This window comes from Hyaena hyaena, unplaced genomic scaffold, assembly GCF_003009895.1.
Source record: "Hyaena hyaena isolate Hyena2069 unplaced genomic scaffold, ASM300989v1 scaffold_391, whole genome shotgun sequence".
Taxonomy (NCBI): domain Eukaryota; kingdom Metazoa; phylum Chordata; class Mammalia; order Carnivora; family Hyaenidae; genus Hyaena; species Hyaena hyaena.
Window position 1 is genome coordinate 1,087,825 of NW_024081024.1, and position 22,041 is coordinate 1,109,865.

Below are 22,041 nucleotides of genomic sequence, written 5' to 3' on the forward strand. Positions count from 1 at the left end.
TAATTTTCCTTGGCTTATAAAATCTAGGTCTCTATCCACCCTCATTTTTTGATATTCTCTGTTAGAAAGAAAATTTTACCACACTGAAAAGCTATTTCAAAGTTAAACACACACACAATTTCATGTTCAAACTCTAGAAAATGAGATTAGGAAGTAATACTCATACTATAAAGTCATAATCCAAATTAGGTAAAATCCCATGATGACATAAATCAGTGTATTATTTTAAAATATATGTGTCTATATAGATAATATTATTATATATACAAGTACACATACATATATGTTTCACCAATAATAAAGCATTAATGTTTAATTTCAGGGAAAAGGAATTGCAATTATGAATAAGATTGATTGCCCTATTACGATGAGAAAACACTGTTCACTAACTTTTCCCCCCATGACTTATTTTCTGTCATGTGAAATTTTCAGAATGGTGTGTTTCATTTTTTCCTGGTATATAAGAATCTGTGCATTAAAAAAATGCACTACAATCTTGATTCTGAGATGTCGGCACTTTTAAGTGCCTTACTGGTCAACCATTTAAGAGGTACAGAAATTTTAAGAGGTCATCTACATATTGATCATTGACATTTTGCCAAATAGAAGTAGAACTGAAGTGGGGTCAGATGGGGTTGTAGGTAGGAGAAATTACATTTAAACCGTGGGGGGATAGTGTACTTAGCCCTATTTATATATTGGCCCTCTTGTTCAGTATATGTGTAATGATAGTTCTATGAGCCTCAGTTTTCTCATCTCTGCAAGGAGGGGACAGCCATTGGGTTTCTTGGAAAACTGACTCTGAGACGGAGATCAGCACATGTCTTGCTTATTATGGAGTGTGCTTGGGAGCAACACTCATGGAAGGAAGCAGAAATTAGCAGGATTCGGCAGCAGAAGCTGGATTGCGATGTAACTCTAATGGAATGCAAAGTTATCCTAATAAAATACATTTGTTTCTTACTAGAGAATGTATCTTTTTTCTTAACAATGTGTTTTTTAAATTTTTTAAATGTTTTTATTTATTTTTGAGAGAGAGAGAGAAAGAGAAAAAGAGAGAGAGAGAGAAGGAGCAGGGTAGAGACAGAGAAAGAGGGAGACACAGAATCTGAAGCAGGCTCCAGGCTCCAAGCTGTCAGCACAGAGCCCATGTGGGGCTGGAACTCACTAACCGTGAGATTATGACCTGAGCCGAAGCTGGACACTTAGCCCACTGAGCCACCCAGGCGTCTAAAACATGTATATTTTTCTTTAATAAATTGAAATAAATTTCTGTTTGGATATTAAGAAAATAAAAGAAATAAAAATTCCATCTTGATATTAAGATGGAACTCACTGGTTTACAAGGGGACTATTGACTTTCCTCTATTAGGAGCAGTGCCTGTGCCAATATGAATTTCTGACTGGAAACTGTTATTTTACCTGATGTTTTGCAGCCTTATCAGTTGAAAATTTTAAAAAATAATGACCCTCTTAAACTGAGAGAATATTTTGTTTTGTTTTGTTTTGTTTTTGTTCTTTGGGGTTTTTGTTTTTATTTAAATTCCAGTTAGTTAAGACACAGTGTAATAATAGCTTCAGGTGCAAAACACAACAATTTAATACTCCCATTTGACACCCAGGGCTCATCACAAGTGCCCTCCTTTTTTTAAAAAAATTTTTAATGTTTTATTTATTTATGAGAGAGAGACACACAGTGTGAGCAGGAGAAGGTCAGAGAGAGAGGGAGACACAATTTGAAGCAGGCTCTAGGCTCTGAGCTAGCTGTCAGCACAGAGCCGGTCACGGGACTCGAACCCACAAACCATGAGATCATGACCTGAGCCGAAGTCGGACGCTTAACCGCCTGAGCCACCCAGGTGCCCCACAAGTGCCCTCCTTAATCCCCATCTCCTATCCAACCCATCCCCCCACCCACTTCCCCTCTGGTAACTGTCAGGCAAACCAAGATACAGACCCCTTTTTTTTTTTTAATTTATTTTTGAGAGAGAGACAGAGAGAGTGAGAGGGAGAGGGGCAGAGAGACAGATGGAGAGAGAGAACCTCAAGCAGGCTCTGCACTGTCAGCATGGAGCCCCAAGGTGGGACTCGAACTCAAACCATGAGATCATGACCTGTGCGGAAACAAGAGTTGGACGTTTTACTGACTAAGCTACCCTGGCTCCCCAAGATACAGACTCTGAACGATTGAGAGAATCTTTTAATTAAAATTAGTCTTATGACATTTCAGAGTTAGGAAATATTCAATTGATATGCTGCCAACAGATTATTTTTAAAATTAATAATAATTATTAAAATTTTCCCCATAATGACTTATCTCTTTCACAAGTTAAAATAAGTTTATTTCTATGACAACTTACACAGAAGTACCAAGCTGAACTATGAAAAGACAAACTATCGCTATTCATTGATGTTATAATCCTAGAGACTAGAACTTGGTCCTTCAGACCAGGACTTGATTAACTGAGGTTGGTGATGTGGGCAGTTTTATGAACTGTGCAGCACAACCATGCAAATCCAAATCAAACCAAATGAAAACTAAATGCAATGAAGCAAATTTGTGAGTTTATTTTGAAAAATGGAAAATTTTAATTTAATTGGAAAGTCAGTGGCTATGAGTAGTACTATCCACTTTTTACATGTGAACAATTTGAAGAAATCCAATCAGTCCAAACGATCAATCTCTCCTCAATTTGGGGCAATTAATATCTCACTTCCTCAGCAATGTTTCCTTTGGATTTTTTTATTCCTAATTCAAAATAGACAATAACTTGGGCACATACACCCACATAATAAGGGTAAACAAAGAATTAAAATCCATGTTGCCTGGCAATGACTGGATAGTTAGTGTTCCTATCAAGTATTTTTATTCATCATTTAATCTGCTCATATAAAATGTGTGTGAAACACAATATGAAGTCTTTAATCACAGTAAAGAGGTATTCAGGAAAACTAGATCTCCTGTGTTTGATTGGACATGTTAATCTACCCCAAATGAGGAAGATAGCAAAAGGCAAAATAAGAAAAGCAAGAAAATGAAGTAGTAATTTAAATTTGCACACTGCCTTTGATAGATTAGAGGAAAAAGTTATTATTAACGGTCATTTCCTCACTTTAACTATTTTTGCATACAGACTTGTTCTAGACAAGGTAGAGACAAATCTTAATGTTTATCTTGAGTGAAGTAATACAATACTTTAACTTCAGAAACAGAGACAAAGTTGTCCATTTTTTTAAAAAAACAAAGCTTTGTAGACTTAAAATAATAGAAATCTCTGTAAGGTAAATATTTGAATTTATCGTTTTTGGGAAAAAATCAGCATATGGCCATAGGTCTATTTTCCTGAAGAGCTGGGGAATGTTCTCTTTCCTAACCTGAAGTTTCGTTGTTTCCTTTTATTCTTTAATCTTAGTTGGGGCATCAAGAATTCTAACTGCTTTCCCTACTGGAAGACGGCCAGTAGGACACTCTGAGTAATAAAACAGAGGGATTGTTAATTGCTTTTTCTTGCCTAAATACATGGTCCTTCCCTCCTGCTGAGTTTTCTCAGAGTTTCTTGTCTCACTTCAGCATATTTTCAGGGTACATTTGATTGATTTGATCGATACAAACTCAAAGATAATGGAATTAAGAAATGAATTTTAATTATTTATTTAATTATTTTTAATAAGTCAGATTCTCTTAATTTAAGTCAAGTGTGAGGCACTCACTATGTTTCTTTCTATTTGTTGTGGCAAATTAGCACGGCATGTGCAACTTAATTTTCTTCCTCCTTACATGGAGATGGTAATAGTTAAATCTTCCTGTCATCTCACATTCTGCCAAAAATTTCCCTGTGGCTCCCAATTGCTTACAGGAACCTCATCAACCTGGCATGCCAGCCAGCAATTTAATCAGACAATTTTTCCTATTTAGCAAGAGTCCTTTGAGCAAGCTGCATGCTCAAGCAAGACCTTTCTACTTACGCTGAACTACCTCATTCCTCCTCCCCAGGTGTGTAAATGATGTTCCTTTTTCAGAACTCTCATAGACCCATTGTATATGAAACCTCTTCTTTTACTTCAGCAAGCACTGAACTTTATTCACTCAGACTTTTAAAAGAATTTGTTCTTTGTACCATCTATTTCCAAAAAGTCTGACTTGCTTTCTGTGTATCATATACAGAGCCTAGTTCTAAAACTGTAAAGTTGCATAGGACATAGTTTTCATGATTGGGAAACTACTGGGAAAGGAGGATAGGCAAACACATCCCACATTAGGTGGTAAAATAGAATAAAAATACATAAGATGGCCTTAGAGGACAGCAATTCCTATGAAGTGGAAGAAAACTTTGAAGGGTATGTTCAATCAGAGGCCTGATGGGAAATCATTATTCCCATACTAGTTTTCATACCAGCATTTTTGAAATTCACTTTGTTGAAACAACTCAACAATCAAACAATCAATCAATGAAATACAGGTAAATGTTGGACAATTATTTTTTTATACACACATGCTTTATGTAGGCCAAAAGCAAAGCAGAAGGTATAAGAGATTAAAATAGAGTTGGGTTTTTATTTATCTCATATGAATTAATTATGCATGATAAGATTAGCTATATAGATATTACAAACATAGCTAATATATTCAGATTAACGTTGTATAATACATACATAGTATATGGTATGATGAACATTATCATTCTGCAGGTTAGATTAGAAGCAGGGCCAAGAAACTTTCACACAGTGATCTTTTAAAAGATCCTTTAAAATGGTGACATGTCAAAAAACATAAAGCGTGGATAAAAATCAAAGACATTTATTTTTAAAGTACTGATAAGAAATAACGCAGAACATTTTGTTTGTTTCTTTGTTTATATATCGCTCTCCTTTTGGAAATTCTCTTTGTGCCCAATATAGGCATCCGTCATCCTTCCATCCTCTGTTGCTCAATGGCCTGCCGTCGTTGCAGTTTTTAAGTCTCATTTTCACACTGATAGCTGATCATCAAGCTTATTTCATTGTCTCTGAGGACAAAAAACCGGACTATATTTTACAGCCATCCTTGATATTAAGGGGAGTTAGCTGACGGAGGCCTAGCCAATGAAATGTGAGCAAAAGTGAAAGATATCACAGTGAGGCCCATAAAAATTCCCATGAACAATTCTCCACCATCTTTCTGCTTCTGTAGATTGTGGACTGGCATGATGAAATTAGAAGCAAGGTGTGAAGATGGAGTAGCCATGAGGTGGAAAGAGAATGGGCCCCTGAATCACTTTTTGGAGAGCCACAATCTGATCAGGAGAACCTGTTCTGGTCTTCATGTGAGCCTGGGAACTGGCATTTACTTTATGCTTTTGGTCATGTGTTACAAGAAAGAGATGAGCTCAGTAAATAATGGGCTGGTGTGCAAGCCGGAATAAAAGAGGTAGAGAGAAAGTCCGGATATTTGGTGTCCCTAACAGTTAGAAGGGGAAACCGCTGATTCTAAGCAGTGTAAGCTGGGATGTGAAGAAAGTTTGGAAAGCAAACACCTTTTAAGACTCAGCCCTGCAGCAAGTATCTGACTAACTTCATTATCTGAGAGGACTTTCAAGGAACTGGCTTTTAGTTGTGAAACACAAGAGGCACAGTCAGGGAGAGTACAAGGATGCAAAGACATATGTCTAGGAAAGAAGTTTGGGTATGGCTAAGTGGTATGCAGTATTTACTGGAAGCAATTACATTATACTTCTTCTACATTTCTTAGTGATTTACATTTCCAAGGACATCACAAATCCAGATTAAAGAAAATCGAACTATTCAAGCTGCAAACAAACTGCTGGAGGTCTACGTTTGCCAAAATTGAGCTGTGAAAGAAATATAACCCTCACAGAGGATCTACTCCACAGCACCGCTTCAGATAAATCTGAATAGGACAAAAGGCAAGGAAGAACATCTCAGAGTTTGGCAATAGTGGTAGAAATGTTGAGGCTAAAAAAAAAAAAATTCCAGGAACTCATAGGGACAGTTGGTACCAGAGTGGCTCAGAGAAAAGGAAGAAAGGACATTCCATGGTCCATCCCATGTTTTCACCTGTGGATTCTGGCTCCTCACCTGAGTGTGTGGGGCCCTGGACTCCTGAAGGGCCTCAGGCAGCATTCTTACCCTACTCTCCTCCCTCTTGGGTCTTTCTCCATCTTTCTATGTATCATTCTTCCACCTTTAGTCCCTAGAAGGGCTATCATTTACTATTTTGTCATTAAAGATAATGAAAATCTTTCTTAATTTTACATCTTCATGTACAAAAGCCTATCTACCTACAATTCTTGGTGAAATTTTATGCTAGTTACCAGATACTCAGTTATGTTCTTGACATAAAGAGAAAAATTTGGGGGGATCTAGAAATGCTTGCTTCATCACACACACACACACACACACACACACACACACACACACACACTCATACAATGTCAGACCAAGCCAAATACTGGTTCGTAAGATATTTTTCCTGGCTTGGACATCTAGGTCTTCTTTTGCTAGTAAAGAACTGAACATCCATTTTCTTCACATTCCTGAGTGCCTTTGCTGAATTGGATGACAGGTATATAAGACAAAGGTTAATTATACCTAAAAGTATTGTTATTGTTACAATGCTAATATGTGGGATGTTTTTCACAAATATTAATTGAATAGAAATAATTAAATACCACTTAGCCAGTACAGAAAAATAAAATGTGTCAAATTTTAATTTGAGGCAGTATTCCTTTGTGTTCGTGTATAGTACCACAGAATTTTCCAAGGCAGAGCTAAGGATCATATGCTGGCATGTGGGAGCCTATAGAATTCAATTCAAATTCTGGATTTCTACTTATTAGCTTTTTAGACAGAGAGCTAGAACCTAATAGTTTTTATTTTATGTTATTTTTATTTCTAAAGTGCTTAAAAGAATATTTATATTATAGTATTTTGTAGTTATTAAGTGAGAAACATGCTACTACTCGGCTATACTAGGATCTCAGAAGTTAGTATGCACCCAATCTGTTTAGTAGTTTTAAAAAGTGGAATTAGAATTATAATTTCTAATTAGGTTTATAAATTGTAACTTATATTTTAAATCTTTTAACTACCTTATAATGTGTAAATATGTATATGTCTATAATCATAATCATCTTAAATGTAGTAGATCTTTTTTGAGACTAGAAATGGTGTATTATTCATATTTGTTTATTTCTATATCCGAACAAAGTTTCTTTTATAGTGCTTGGAATTTAGCTGGCATTCAGTGAACATTATTATACAGAATTTTCTGTTAAACTGGAGTTTTCTGTCCTATTTTTTGAAAATGAAACATATATATATTTTAATAGTGCAAAATGGTATGAAGTTTTGAAGTTCATACCTGGACCAGGTTCATGAGAGTATCTCTGAAGTGTCCTGAGGTCTCTGAGTAAATGTCCTCTTGAAGGTTGCTGTTGTATTCTGTGGAAAAAAACCTTCCATGTTAAAGGTGTGATTTATTATAAAACCACAGACCAGTGTGCTTTGTATAAATTAATACTATTTCCCCAGTTGTGGGTGGTAAGTACAGGAAATACAATCAATCCGTTGACATCTCTTTGTCCTGAAGCCAATTTTCTAAATAGAAATGTGATACCTAACGGTAGCATAGGCACAGGTCTGTTTTCTTAAAATACAATTATCTTTATTCCAAAATTGAAAAACACCATTGAAATTCATTTCACTTTCTCTAATTCTCAAAATTTGCTCTTATGCATTCTATTTCCAGACTACTACCCAGTCCAACACTTTTCCCAGGTGCTCTGTCTCATTTTAATATTTAAAAAAATATTTATTTTTGAGAGATAGAGTGCAAGTGGGAGAGGAGGAGAGGCAGAAGAGAGAGTGGGAGAGAGAGAGAATCCTAAGCAGGGTCCATGGTGTCAGCACAGAGTCCCGACGCAGGGCTTGAACTCACAAACCCCCAACTCACCATGAGATCATGAACTGAACTGCAGTCAAGAATCAGACACTGGTTAAGCTTCTGACTTTGGCTCAAGTCATGATCTCATGGCTTGTGGGTTCGAGTCCCATGTTGGGATCTGTGCTGACAGCTTGCAGTCTGGAGCCTGCTTCAAATTTTGTGTCCCTCTCTCTCTGTCCCTTCCCCACTCACGTTCTTTTTATTCTTTCTTTCTCTCTCTCAAAAATAAACATTAATTTTTTTTAAAAAAAAAGAATCGGATGCTTAACCAACTGAGCTACCCAGATGCCCTTCATTTTAATATTTTAAGTGAAGGTTCTTACTTCATTCCCATGGCAAATACGCCTTGTTTTTGTTCTAATGCAACAGAGCTGTCTAGAATATTTTCATGACATTCAATGTGAGGCAAAATATGAAGCAATGCAATTTAAGGCATTAGATCTTTTTAAAAATGAAAATAGTTAATTTACTTACTTTTAAAATGTGTAAAACTTTGATTTTGTGATAGATCACAGTGATGAGACTTAGGTAAAGTGAACTAGTTACCCATATTTGTAGAATTTGCTAAGTGCTTTTTGCCCATTGCTTTATTTTGTTTATATACATGGTCTCTTCTGGGTAAGAGATAAAATGCTCCTGAACCATGGTGCTGGGTAACACTCATCTCATAGAAACATGTAATTCTTTTCCTGGAAACTTTACTTAACTTGATTATCTAGAGAGTGGTTTCACTTTTGGAAACCCAATCATCAGTTTTACTCAGTGAGTTAATTGCTCTTGAGTAAATGACATTTCAAATTTAAGAGTGTCTTAGAAAAAACCTTTTAGAATACATAAACTGAAATATTCTGTGTGCTATTTGAAAAATACAAAGTTTATATGTGTGTACAATATATGTACATATGTATATTTCCTTACGCAAATAGTAGGCTTCTCGCATCTGGAAAATTTCTCCATTTGTTCTTGAAGCTAAAATATCAATGAGGCAATTCTCTTCAGTCCCTGCTCCCTGTCATACAGAGAGAAAGAGAAAGGCATTTGTATTGGGAATAATAGTGCATCTTATGTATAATAAAGATTTACAACGTTCCTGGTACTCTGAGAGATGGCAGAGAGGAAAGAAAGGACGTTTGGGATAAAGATAGGTCTGACTCAGTTCTGGCTCTGCTATTTACTAGCTGCCTGACCCTGAAGAGATATTAGTATCTGAAATCCTATTCCTTCATTTAGAATAAAACAACATGGGAATTTCTAAATAATGTGGAAAAAGATGTTTGAACAAGGCTCATGGCACTGATATTTTTGCTGCTAGAATATCAGTTCTCCGGAAAGCTGAAGTTAGAACATGGGTCTCCTAGTTTCCTAAAGATGTTTCAGGGACCACTCCCAGCCTCTCCCTAAATGTGAAATTTTGTACTTTTGGTCTAAACATTGGACAGGGTGCTTTTTATGATCTCTTAGAGCTACAGGCACAGATTTTTTTCTCTGATTTTTCTCTGTTGTTATAAAGAAAACACATCTTCCAGAAAGTGTTATAAATCCTTACCTTTTCATGTACTATTGATAAAATATAACAGTTTATCTAAACAGTAACATATGACTTCCTTTGTATAGTTGTGGTCACCTCATTTTGCAAGAGGTAGGAATTACCATATGCAACTCAAAAAAAGCAGTTAGTTGAAATTCATATGAATTTTATACAATGTCTATTCTCATCTGCAAATATGATGGCCCAAATCCAGGTTCCCTTAATTTTTTCCCTTTTCCTCTCTCCTGTCACACATTGTTTGCAGATTGTGTAATCTGGTCATTGGCAGGCATCGTATTGGAATGACCACAACAGTTATGCAGGTGTTTAATATCAGCAGTTGGAAAGATGTTAAAAAGCCTTTTGTACAGCATCCCTAGCCAACAAAGTCTCTACCAAATCTGTACTCAATTCATTTCATGGAAATGACTTTTCTGTAAAGAATTATAATTCTTCAGAAGTAAAAGTCTTATACTTTGGAGCAATACTTTTCGGAAAGGAGTAACTTAAGGTCACAAAAATAAGCCAAGATGTCATCTATATTTTGTCTCTGATTCAGTATCCCATTTTTACTTAGTGAGTCCAATTTTAACAACTAATTTGAAGAAGTTCACATGCTTTATAACATTTTGGCTTGATATATGAATACGTACTAGGGAGAGACAAATATGGACAGCTCTGGGAGCTTATTTCATTTTTTCTTTTGGTTGTTCAGCATAGAGCTTGGTCAGTGGATCTGAGTTTGTACAGCAAAACAATAGGCTGATCCTGGCTCCCAGGCTCTAGAAACCCCCTCTTCCTAACAGTGTCACTTCTCCTGAGCAAATAAAATACACTGTTTTATTTTTGCTCAAATATTCTCTACCCCACCCCTGATCACATACAGCAACATCACAGGGCAGTTCTCTCTGTACCGAAATATTTCCCTACACTTGTTAGAGGTATACTTTTGTATCTGAGCAGTACCTTCATGGCATGCCAGAGTTCGTGAGCATCATAAGATGGCGGTGGGTACATGAGGCCGACCATGACATCTTTGAAGTGATCTGAAAGCTTCTCCTTCAGTTCACCAATTAGGTCCTGTGGATGGAAAGGTAAATACTTTTATTGTATTAAGTACTAACTTTACAAGAGAAATGGGACAGTTGCAGAAAGTCTTTTACTAAGATTTCCTTTCCTATGTCATTTCACCTAGTAACAAGCCTGGTTTTGGAATACAGAATGGATGGACCTGAAGGTTTGAAAATACCTTATGTAATCACATCTCTACCTGAGAGGTCAGCTACATGGATCTTGTTGTCATGTAAATACAGAATGATCTTCGTTCCTTAATCCCAGCCCCAACTTCTCTGTTGATCTTATTATGAAATTAAGTAAAATTTGAAACCTATAAACATTATAGTTGAGAGTTCTTAGTTTTCTTATGTGGAATTAATGAAACATTAGTCCTTAAATGAAATATACATTTTATTTTATCATTGCGGTATCTTTTAGCAGGAGTTCATGATTATACTATTGCCAAAAAGCTTGTGTAAATGAATTGAGTGATCTAAGAACTTTCATCAAATAGCCATGGTAATACATTTGCTTAAAATATTGAAAGTTAAACACTTCAGGAGAAAAACAAGCATACTGATTTTTAGTTTTTGGAATACAGATTATAGAACTATGAAATTGATCATTTTAATTTTCACTTTTATTTTAGTTGTGTAGATATTTAAAAACATGTATGTTAAATGCATTTTTGTAAGTTTACAAAGATATCTGAAAGATGTTTAAAACTTTACATTTCTTGCTAAAATATATAGAGTATATTCAATTGTACTTTAAAAAATATGCAATGTTTTAGTTCTGAGGTGATTCAATAATAGAATTCAAGTAAAAGACGCCACTAAGACATAATGAGCTTAATTGAAATAAAAACAATATAGTCATGATTTTCATTTTATTTAGCGTTATCTGACAACACCATTCCTATGTTGTGGATTTTCTTTTTTAGCAAATAAAAGCATTTATCCATAAGGTGGTAGCCAGTTATACAGAAAATCTATTGAATTTTTCCTAGGGTCAATGCAATTCATTTAATGAGCAATTAATAAATGACCAGAGTTGTGTCAGGTGCTTGGAGTAAATACAAGAAGCATTAGATCTCCCCTCCCATGGAACTTACATTCTATTTCATTCCCTCATTAGGCACCACTGACTATTTCTTTCTTTACGAAATATTTCTATTTCTTTACGAAATAGTTGTTAAGGGGATGTGAGCCAAGCTTTCTTCTAGGTATTGGGGCTACATCAATGAATAGAATATATTTAAACATATGAGTTTGTGATACATTCTTATGCACACAGGAGCTCAATAAATGTTTTTGAGTGAAAGATTGCAGTTATCCAATACTGTTTGATTTAATACCATTTCCCAGACATGGTGGTAGGTGCTGGAGAAATGCAACACAGAGTCTGTTTTCAAGAAGATTCACATTCCACAAACCCAGAGATAACATAAGTAAAAATGTGAGCTAATATATTTTCCAAGGCTTTCAATATCATTTTTCACATAATATGATCCTAAAGCAGTACTACTGTAAAAAACAGGAATTCAGTAGGAGATCAGAATGGATTTATAGGATTAGGGAACCAAGTTACATTTGGACAAGGAAGGACAAGTAGCCCTGTGACAGGAGATAAAGAAGCCATTTGTATGGCGAACTTTGTGTGTCACCTTGGTTGGCCCACAGTACCCAGATATTAGGCCACACATTCTTCTAGAGGTTTCTGTGAACATATTTGGTAGATGAGTAAAACATTAGTCTGCAAAATATGGGTGGCCCTCAGCCTGTTAGTTAAAGGCTTTAATAGCCTAACCTCCCCCAAAGAAGAGAGACTTCTGCCAGCAGACTGCCTTTGGAATTGAAATGCAGCTCTTCCTTGAGTCCCCAGCTTGCTGGCCTAGCTGAGAGATTTTGAGCTTGCCAGTCACCCTACTCATGTGAGCTAATTCCTTAAACTCTCTCTCTAGATAGACAGAGATCACGTCGCTTTCTTTGGAAAGCTTTCCATTACACTTTCAAGAAATTTTGAGCTCCTTAAGGTTGCTATAAGGTCCTACATGATTTGGACAGAGAGTAAGTGTGGGAGAGGGAATGAGGGACAGAGAGATTTTTTTCCTGTTGTTTTTTTTTTTTTTTTTTTTTTTTTAATCTGTGGGAGGAGTAATGTGGGTCCTGATAGAAGGTGAGGCCAGGATGGGCTGGGATTTGCTGAGTGTCAGGGGTGGCTGGGAGAATGGCAGAGGGAGGCCTGCAGCGCTATGGCCATATCACTCTTCACAGAGGGAGCCCCATCCCGGGATCTCTGAGTTCTAAGAGAGCCAGGAGCCAATACGAAATTCCTGAGAGAATAAACACCTGGTGCCCCAGGTAGGCAGACCCTCTTCCCAGGCTTGTCGGTAGGGAGCCTTGCTCACACCACCTATCAAGCAGATATGTACAGATGTGCATATGCTGTTGGTTCTGTTTCCCTAGCAACCCTGGCTAATCCACATTCAAGAAGGTAAGTCAGTCAGTAAAAGACAAGTGCAGAGGCTGGGGAAATCCTTGTATCTGTGTATGGGTGTTTTCCTATGGGATGTGAATAAGTCAGTCTGTAGAGACTAGAAGATCCACTTGAGGAGAAGATGAGTATGAAATTAGACTATGGCACAGAATTGCGTGATAACTAGATCTTGGCTCCTGTGGGAACTCAGGAACCATGGCAGCTTTTGTTGACAAAGGAACGCTAAGCCTGTGTTCCATTAATTCACCAAATAATTACGGCTTCTTAAAATGATGATTTTTTTTTCTCAATGTGCATCAACAAGACACATGCATCTTGATTAAAATATTACCTATTTTAACTTTAATTTCAACTGCTTAAAAATTTTAAATGTAGTATCTTTTAAATAAAGAAGCCTGTGCCCTTAAAATTATTTCCATAAATAATTTCCAATTATTTTGTTGCTTTAAAAATCGAGGATACAATACTTCTTTTCTCAATGGTCTCTTCCAGACTAAAAGAAAAAAAAAACTTTTTAAAAAGAAATCAGATATTCATGTAGGGAATCTATGAGAGTCTGCAACAGACTCAATAACTTCTTTTTCTTAAAAAATTTCTAAGTAGGGGCGCCCGGGTGGCTTAGTCGGTTAAGCGTCCGACTTTCGCCCAGGTCATGATCTCGCGGTTCGTGGGTTCGAGCCCCGCGTCGGGCTCTGTGCTGACTGCCAGCTCAGAGCCTGGAGCCTATTTCGGAGTCTGTGTCTCCCTCTCTCTCTGACCCTCCCCTGCTCATGCTGTCTCTCTCTCTCTCTCCTAGAAATAAATGAAACATTTTAAAAAAATTTTTCTAAGTAATGTTAATCACTCTTCCTCTTCTTCACCTTTAAGTCAATTCTACCTTGCATAGGTGTTTTAAGGGTGAAGTCAATAGGTGTGGTACTTGGGTCTTGACAACCTATACTCAAACTTCAACTTTGCCCTTAAGATCACGCTTTCTGTCCTAGACATGGAGATAGAGAATTTAACTCCCTGATTATACTGTCCTGGCCAGGTTTTCTTTGCTTTCTCAATCCTATGCCTGTTCACTGTCTCCCATGCCCACCTATAGCTCCTTCCTAGTAATGAAGTCCTTGCTAGTTGGACTAGCACATGATTGAGATGTTTCCTTCAATGTGGCTTGCGATATGCGTCTTCAAGAATCTGTTCTCTCACTACAACACAGTTAACTTCATAACTAATGATAAAAATATATCTAAAGAATCTGAAATACTTGGAAATTAAAAAATATACTTAGACATGATCCAAGGATCAAATAATAGATCACAAGGAAGTTAGAAAATACTTTCAATTGGATGACGGTAAAAATGCAACATGTTAAAATCTGTGGAATGCTGCTAAGATAGTGTTTGAAGATAAATTTTTAGCTTTAAATATTTATACCAGAAGAAAAACATATGTAATAAATGATCTAAGATTCCACATCAAAAATACTAGAAAGGGTAAATTAAATTCAGAATAAAAAACGAAGAAAATAATAACAGGATCAGGACCCAATACAACAAAAAATTCATAAATACTAAAAACTGTCAATAAAATAAAAATCTGATTCTCTAAAGAGATCGGTAATGTTAATAAAATTCTAATCAGGCTGATCAAGAAAAGAAATGGGTGCCTGGATGACTTTTTCTCAGGTCATGATCTCATGGTGTTTGGATTCAAGCACCTTGTCGGGCTCTGTGCTGACAGCTCAGAGCCTAGAGCCTGCTTCAGATTCTGTGTCTCCCTCTCTCTCTGCCCTTCCTCTGCTCATTCTCTCTCTCTCTCTCTCCCTCTGTCACAAAAATACACATTAAAAATTTAAAAAAAAGAAAAAAGAGAAAATACAAAATATCAATACTGGGAATGTAAGAGTGGCTTGTACAAATACTACAGACATTAAAGGAAAAAAGAAATATTATGAACACATTCATAACACTAAATTGTATTAATCAATTAGTCTTCAGGAATAGTAATTAGTGATTTGTCATTTACATACAACACCCCGCGCTCATCCCAACATACTCATTAATGTCCCTTTGCCTATTTAGTCCTCTCAACACCCCTCCAGCAACCCTCAGGTTGTTCTCTGTATTTAAGAGTCTCTTATGGTCCATCTCCTTCCCTGTTTTTATCTTATTTTTGCTTCTCTTTCCTTATGTTCATTTGTTTGGCTTCTTAAATTCCACATAAGAGTGAAATCACATGATATCTGTCTTTCTCTGACCTACTTATTTTGCTTAGCATAATACACTCTAGTTCCACCCACGTTGTTGCAAATGGCAGGATTTCACTCTTTTTTGATTACCAATTAATATTCCATTGTATATATATATGCCACATCTTCTTTTTCCATTCATCAATTGATGGACATTTGAATGCCACTAAATTTTAAAACTTTGTTGAAATGAGCCAAATTCTCAAAAGATACAACGTATCAAAGAAAACTCAAACAGAATATTATACTCAATCGGAATTTCCTTATGTTAATTAAAGAAATTAAATTCATAATTAATTCCACCTTGCCATTCTTTAGACTCCAGTGCAATCACTAATAAAATCCAAGATAGAAATCAAATCAACTTTGTACAAAATCTTGTAGCGATAGTAGATGAACGATGACTTCTCAATTTAATTTATGTGGCCAGTATTCCTTTAATACTGAAATCCTAAAAATTCACATGCAAGGAAAATTGCATGTTGATATCCCTCATGAAAACAGATGCAAAAAAATGTGGTGTATTCACATTTTGTAAACAAAGTCCATCAATATGTATAATATGTCAAAAGAATGACAAGTAATGGCCAAGTAGGATTTATCCAAGGAATGCAAGCTCAGTTTACACTTGACAATCAATAAATGCAATTCCTCATTTTATCAGTAGAAGGAGAAAAGCTGCATGATGATATCAATGAGTCCAGAAAAAGCATTTGAAAAAGTTAACACATAAACATAAACATAAGAGAAGCTATTAGGAAAGAATGAATACAGAGAATTTTAAATTGATGGAGGGCATTTATGAAAATGAGATGATGCTTAATAGTGAAAAGTGAATGTTCATGTCCTAGGATTGAGAACAAGGCAAAGATATGCTCTTACTACTTGTATTCAACATTATGTGAGAGGTATACACTTAAAAAGAAAATCTAAAACTTTAAATCTTGTAAAAGAAAGCATGGGGACAGATATTTGAGTCTAGATGTATCAGAGAATCCTTGGATAATACATAAAAGTAACAATTCATAAATGAAAATAAAAACATGATGAATTTGACTTTGTCAAAATAAAAACTTCAGTTCTTCTAAGGAGATCATAGGTGTCATTCACATGTTTGACAAAAGACTTGTGCCCAGAAGGTATAAAAATTTCTTAAAACTCAATAATAAGAAGACAACCTGATAAAAATACAGACAAGTGATTTGAACTGATCCTTAACCAGAAAAAATAAAGAACCGGGGAATAAGTCCACAAAATGATGCTTAACATTCGTCATTAGAATAATAGGAATTAAAGCCACGATGAGATAATGTTACACATTCTTTTGAGTGGTTAAAGTTACAAAGGCTGATAATATCAGGTGTTAGCAAAGATGTGGATCATTTTCAACCATCATATTAATATCAATTAATTAATATTAATAAGTATTGTAAAAGTATACATTATTATGACCACTTCAGAACTCTTGTGATTTCTTTTTTTAAAAAATTTTAAACATTTTTATTTATTATTGAGAGACTGAGAGAGACAGAGCATGAGCATTGGAGGGGCAGAAAGATGGGGAGACACAGAATCTGAAGGAAGCTCCAGGCTCTGAGCTGTCAGCCCAGAGCCTGATGTGGGCTCGAACTCACAAACCGCGAGATTATGACCTGAGCTGAAGTTGGATGCTTAACCCACTGAACCACCCAGGCACCCCACAACTCTTGTAATTTCTAATAAATATAAACTGGTTCATGAAATCCACTTGAGGCATTAACAAATAAATTTAAAATTTATAAATTCAGAATATGAGTGTTTATAACAGCTTTATTCATGATAGCCCCAATTAGAAATCACCCAAATGTCCATCAACAGGTGAATGGATAAACAAATATTGGCATATACATAATATTGGAATAATAGAAATAAAAAGGAAATGAACCAGAGGTCCTACAATATCTATGGATAAGAACTTTGTGCTGAGAAAATGAATCTGGACACAAAAGAGCACATATTACATGATCCCACTTATAAAAGTTCTAGAAAGACAAAGTTAATCTACAAATAAAAGAGAAGGGAAGAAAGCAGGTGAGCTGTTGCTGTGAGTAAGAGGATAGCAGAGAATGGCCTGCAAAGTGGGGGAAACAAAATTTTGGGCTTTTAGACATGCTCTATATTTTGATAGTGCTTGTGGTACATGAGTGAAAACTCATCAAGGTGTACTGAAATGAGTATTTTATATAAATTGAACATCAGTACTGTGGATTTTAAATTTTGTCTTAACATGTTGTTTTGGCATCTATAAAGTGAATGTTTTCTAAAGCTTCCATTTATTTAACTCTTTAAAACACATCCTTTTGTATATTTACATGTCCTACTAGTTAATAACCAGTTTCAAATTATCATCTCGTTTAACAGTTTTTAGCATTGTTTGTACACTAGAATTATACACCCATCATTAATGCTGATACCGTAAAGCAATGATTATTTAACCTAGCTGGGGTTGGGAGCCCATATGAAAATCCTAGGTGAGAGGAAGAGTTTGCAAAGCTCTTCAGATGAGTAATATAATAACCTGCTTGAAGGTAGGATGCTTGTTATTTTACTCCAACTGAACATTACTGAAATGGAGAAACGTAGTACATAATGCAGTTAACTATAGCTCTCAATAAACACTGAACTTATCTGAAATCTGAATGTTTTTAAAAGAGACTTTGGATGTCACTTATTCCACTGTGTCTTCTAGTTCAGAGAACAACGTTCCTAAGGGAGATTTAAGCAGAAGAATGTGATGATTATCTTAACCACTAAGATTTAATGTTTGTTCTCTGTCAGACAGGATTCTGAGTATTAGAATAATTGTAATAATTCATTACAACAACCCTATGAAGTCGAAAATATAAACATCCAATTATATAGGTGAGAAAATTGTGGCACATAGAGCTTAAGTAGCAAGTTTCACATAGCTAAACAAGTAAGGATTGGAGTCAGGATTTGAAATCAGGCATTCTGGTCTTCTTGTCTCTTTTCCGTGTTATGTAGACCACTGAAAGCCACTAGTGATATATCAGCGAAGTGATGAACATAAATATAGGTGGTGAGCTTGTAAATGTAGTGGCAGTGCATTGAAGGTTTAATGCAAACGGGCCAATGTACTTTTATTGTGAGAAGATAACGGTGCTTGGCAGTTGATGGAAAGAAACACTAGAATTATCTCTTTTATGAGCCTTCCTCTAACTCTAAGTGAAGCTGCTTATTTCCTTGCCACCACTTCTCTAGCTTTTCACTTAATACGCCAGATTTTCATGACTGTGTTATATGCATTTATTTCTTCCAAAATTCTATCAGGACACGGACTTTCACATAAATTTTGCCAAATTCATTATTTACCTCTATCTATCTCATAGTGCTGAACATAGAATGTTCAGACTATATACTATATGTATTTTATAAATTAATATATAAACAAGTGCAAGAATAAATGAATTCATTTAGAGAAGACCCTTATTTTACTGATTACTTGTAAAGGATAAAGTCAGTGTTCAAGCTGACAATCACTTGGGCGTTGCAGGTCTTTTATTTAATCTTTAGTTACATTTCTTTGATCACCATCTTTCCCAAATATTTATAACAATATCTTCAGTTACTTTACATATTATGCCATCGTATGGTAATACTGAACACAGATGTTAAGTATTCCACTGCAAACTGAAATTAGTAGTGCCACAAGATGGCGCTGGTATATCTTTGGTAACTAGGGTATGCATGCAGGCTTGCACATGTGTGACATGGCTATCGGAAGTGGATTGTATAAAAGATGTCAATGAAATTATGTAATTTCAGTGAAAGAAACAGTATCAGATATCATCTAATGCCATTAGAGTGTACCTGTTCTGGAGGTAAAGTATTTAGGTTTGAATCCTGGCTGTGGAAAGTAGCAGCTGTGAGATTGCAGGTAGGTTACTTAACCTCATTGTGTCCGCTTCCCTATCTGTAAAGTGAAAATAACAGCATCTACTCACGGGTTGATCTAAGAATAAAAACATTTAACTCAAGTGAAATTCTTAAATTTTTTTCTGGCACATATTAGGTACTCAAAAAATGTCTTTTCCTCAAAAATTATTAAATAATTTGTTGCAGATTGAAACGGCTGATCCCAGACTGTCTCCTGCCCTTTCCTCTTTCTCTGTCTCTCTCTTTCCACATCAGAATTTTACATATTATATTGCATATATATTATATATGTTGCATATATACCCAATTTTCAGTAAATTCTATGGTCACGAAACTGAGGATTTCTTACCGCTTTTCACTGCTACAAACCTCATCCAGGCCACAATCCCCACTGCCCTATGTTAATATAATAGCCTCCAAATGAGGTGTCCTTCTGTCTTTGCCCCTTAGTCTCCCCTCAACACACCAGGCAGTGTGATCCTGTAAAAATACAAATCAAAGCAGTCACTCCTCTGCTGGAAATGCCCTTTCCCATTCTCTACACCAGGATAAACTACAACTGTTTTTGTTTAGTTGATCTCAGATTAATAACAGATCTATTTCCGCCTGAGGGCCTTTGCTTTTGCCCTTCACTCTTCCTTGAATGTTCTTTCACAAGGCTCATCCTTCCCTGACTTCTTAATGAAGCTTGCCTTTGTCACTATGTTGTTGTTTTTTTTTTAATTTTTTTTAATGTTTTATTTATTTCTAGGAGAGAGAGACAGCATGAGCAGGGGAGGGTCAGAGAGAGAGGGAGTCATAGACTGAAACAGGCTCCAGGCTCTGAGCTGGCAGTCAGCACAGAGCCCGACGTGGGGCTCGAACCCACGAACTGAGAGATCATGACCTAAGCGAAAGTCGGACGCTTAACCGACTAAGCCACCCAGGCGCCCCTTTTGTCACTATGTTTTAAATTAAACCTGGTTTCCCCAATACTGGTATATTTCTTACCAGGCTTTCTCTCTCTCTCTCCCTCTCTTTCTTTTTTCCCCATACCATTGTATGTTTCTTTCTAACATGACACATTTTACTACTTTTCTTTTTTAATCTATCTCACCCAGGTAGAATGTAAGCATCATTATGCCAGGGCTTTTGGTCTGTTTTTATTTATGGCTACCTCACCAGCCCGTAGGAATGTGCCCGCTACAAAGTAAGAACTTACACAATTGACATAAAATAAATAAATGAATGAGGCCCACTTATAATTCAAGAGTTATTTGTTTGGAATCATTCTTGTCCATCCAAAGATGAACAAGTGAAGGTCCCTCTCCTCAAGCAGTTTTATTTAGTGGAGGGGCCAGAAACACAGAAATTACAATTACCTTGCAATGCAAAATGTGCTAAGTGCTACCATAGTATAAATAATATGATATCATCAAGACATTTGGAAGGAGAGATTACTTTCTGTGGGGAAAATAAATATTGAACAATATGTTTAAATAACTAAACTTTGCATGTTCAAGGGGAAGCCTTCAATAGGTGCTCTAATTAAAGCCTTAAATTCTCACTTGGAGTTATATAAATAACTTTGCGGACGCAACCTTTGGAGTGTTACTTTCCCCAGCCTGACTTCCTCTGCTTTCTTATTTGCCAAAGATTTGCCCTAAAGGGACTCTGTGGGAATCACAGCTTGGCCTTGCATTAAGCTAATGACTACTTGCTTTCCAAATTGAGCTGTTCTGTGCTACTGATGAAACTGTAGATTACCCATGGTGCAGCTCTTCTGACCACTCCATTTAAACTAAAAGTAAAACGGCAGTTTCTTCTTTCTTGTTCTTCGTACCTTTATATAATTATGTGTAATCAGGGGCAAGAAGTAGACATATGACTAACATTTTGCTTGTCTGAATATGCTCAGGGGAACATTTTTATATGCTTTTAACTTATATGCTTTTTACTATTATTGTAAAAAAGAATACTTGCTCTTTAAACACTCAGTGATGTAGGCGCATATAAAGTGTGCCCAGATTTCAGTTCTACCCACCCCAATATTCATTGTGTAAATATCCACATGGTTTTATACTATATTATAAAAACATTTTTGCAAGCTGCATCATCATTTTATAGGGGTAAGTGAATATACTTTTCCAAATGTTTTCACTGTTAATTAATGATTCAATTTTAAGTGGAAATTTGAGCTAATTTTTGTCCGTTAATGATGATAATGCTTTGGTCTTCTGGAGAAGCATAGTACATTTGAGCTAAAACCTTCCCCTCCAAACACCACACTAAAAATAACACAGATTCTTTTAAAAGTATGCTTTATCTCAGAATAAAGAAACTCCTGGGCGTAAAAGTCAGAGGAGAAATGAAAATCAGAAGATAAGCAAATGAGCTGACCCTTGGAGATGATCTTGCAGGTGACCAGCAAGAATGGGGATTGGTTTTGAGAACTGTATGTTTTGGATTTCAGTGTCCAGTGTGGGACGTTATATGAGGATAGGAGAGCATTTATGGAGCCAATGTAATACAAGGAACTAAATCTGAAACCTCTATGAGTTTGGGAACCTCAGAAGATTATACCCTCAGTTAAACTATGAACCAGGGGAAAAAAATAGCAGTCAGCATTGGAAGATGAGCAGAAAGCTCACCTTTCATTGTCTGGGTTAACAAGAAGGATATTTTCCCTGAGAATATAAAATAATAGAGCTGTGTCTCCCTTGGGCTTGACTTTTAAATTTATTCTACTGTACCCTATGAGCCGAGAACTCTATGAACAGAAATCATCATGAAAGTTGATCCAGGGCTCGCGATTCTCCTGAGACACAAGGAAGAAGCAAATGTCAAACAAATCTGGAGAGATTCTCT

The 22,041-nt window shown here is 36.0% G+C and overlaps 1 protein-coding gene across 1 annotated transcript in view; it reads right to left on the minus strand.

Annotated features, from left to right (window-relative positions):
• Positions 1 to 22,041, minus strand: part of ANXA10 (annexin A10) — a 57,011-nt gene that overhangs the window by 12,379 nt on the left and 22,591 nt on the right. Inside the window, exons 4-6 of the mRNA XM_039251507.1 lie at positions 10,437 to 10,550; positions 8,861 to 8,951; positions 7,361 to 7,440 (exon numbers count right to left, since the gene is read on the minus strand). Of these exons, the coding sequence (XP_039107438.1) occupies positions 7,361 to 7,440; positions 8,861 to 8,951; positions 10,437 to 10,550 (285 nt within the window). The remainder of the gene's footprint in view (positions 1 to 7,360; positions 7,441 to 8,860; positions 8,952 to 10,436; positions 10,551 to 22,041) is intronic.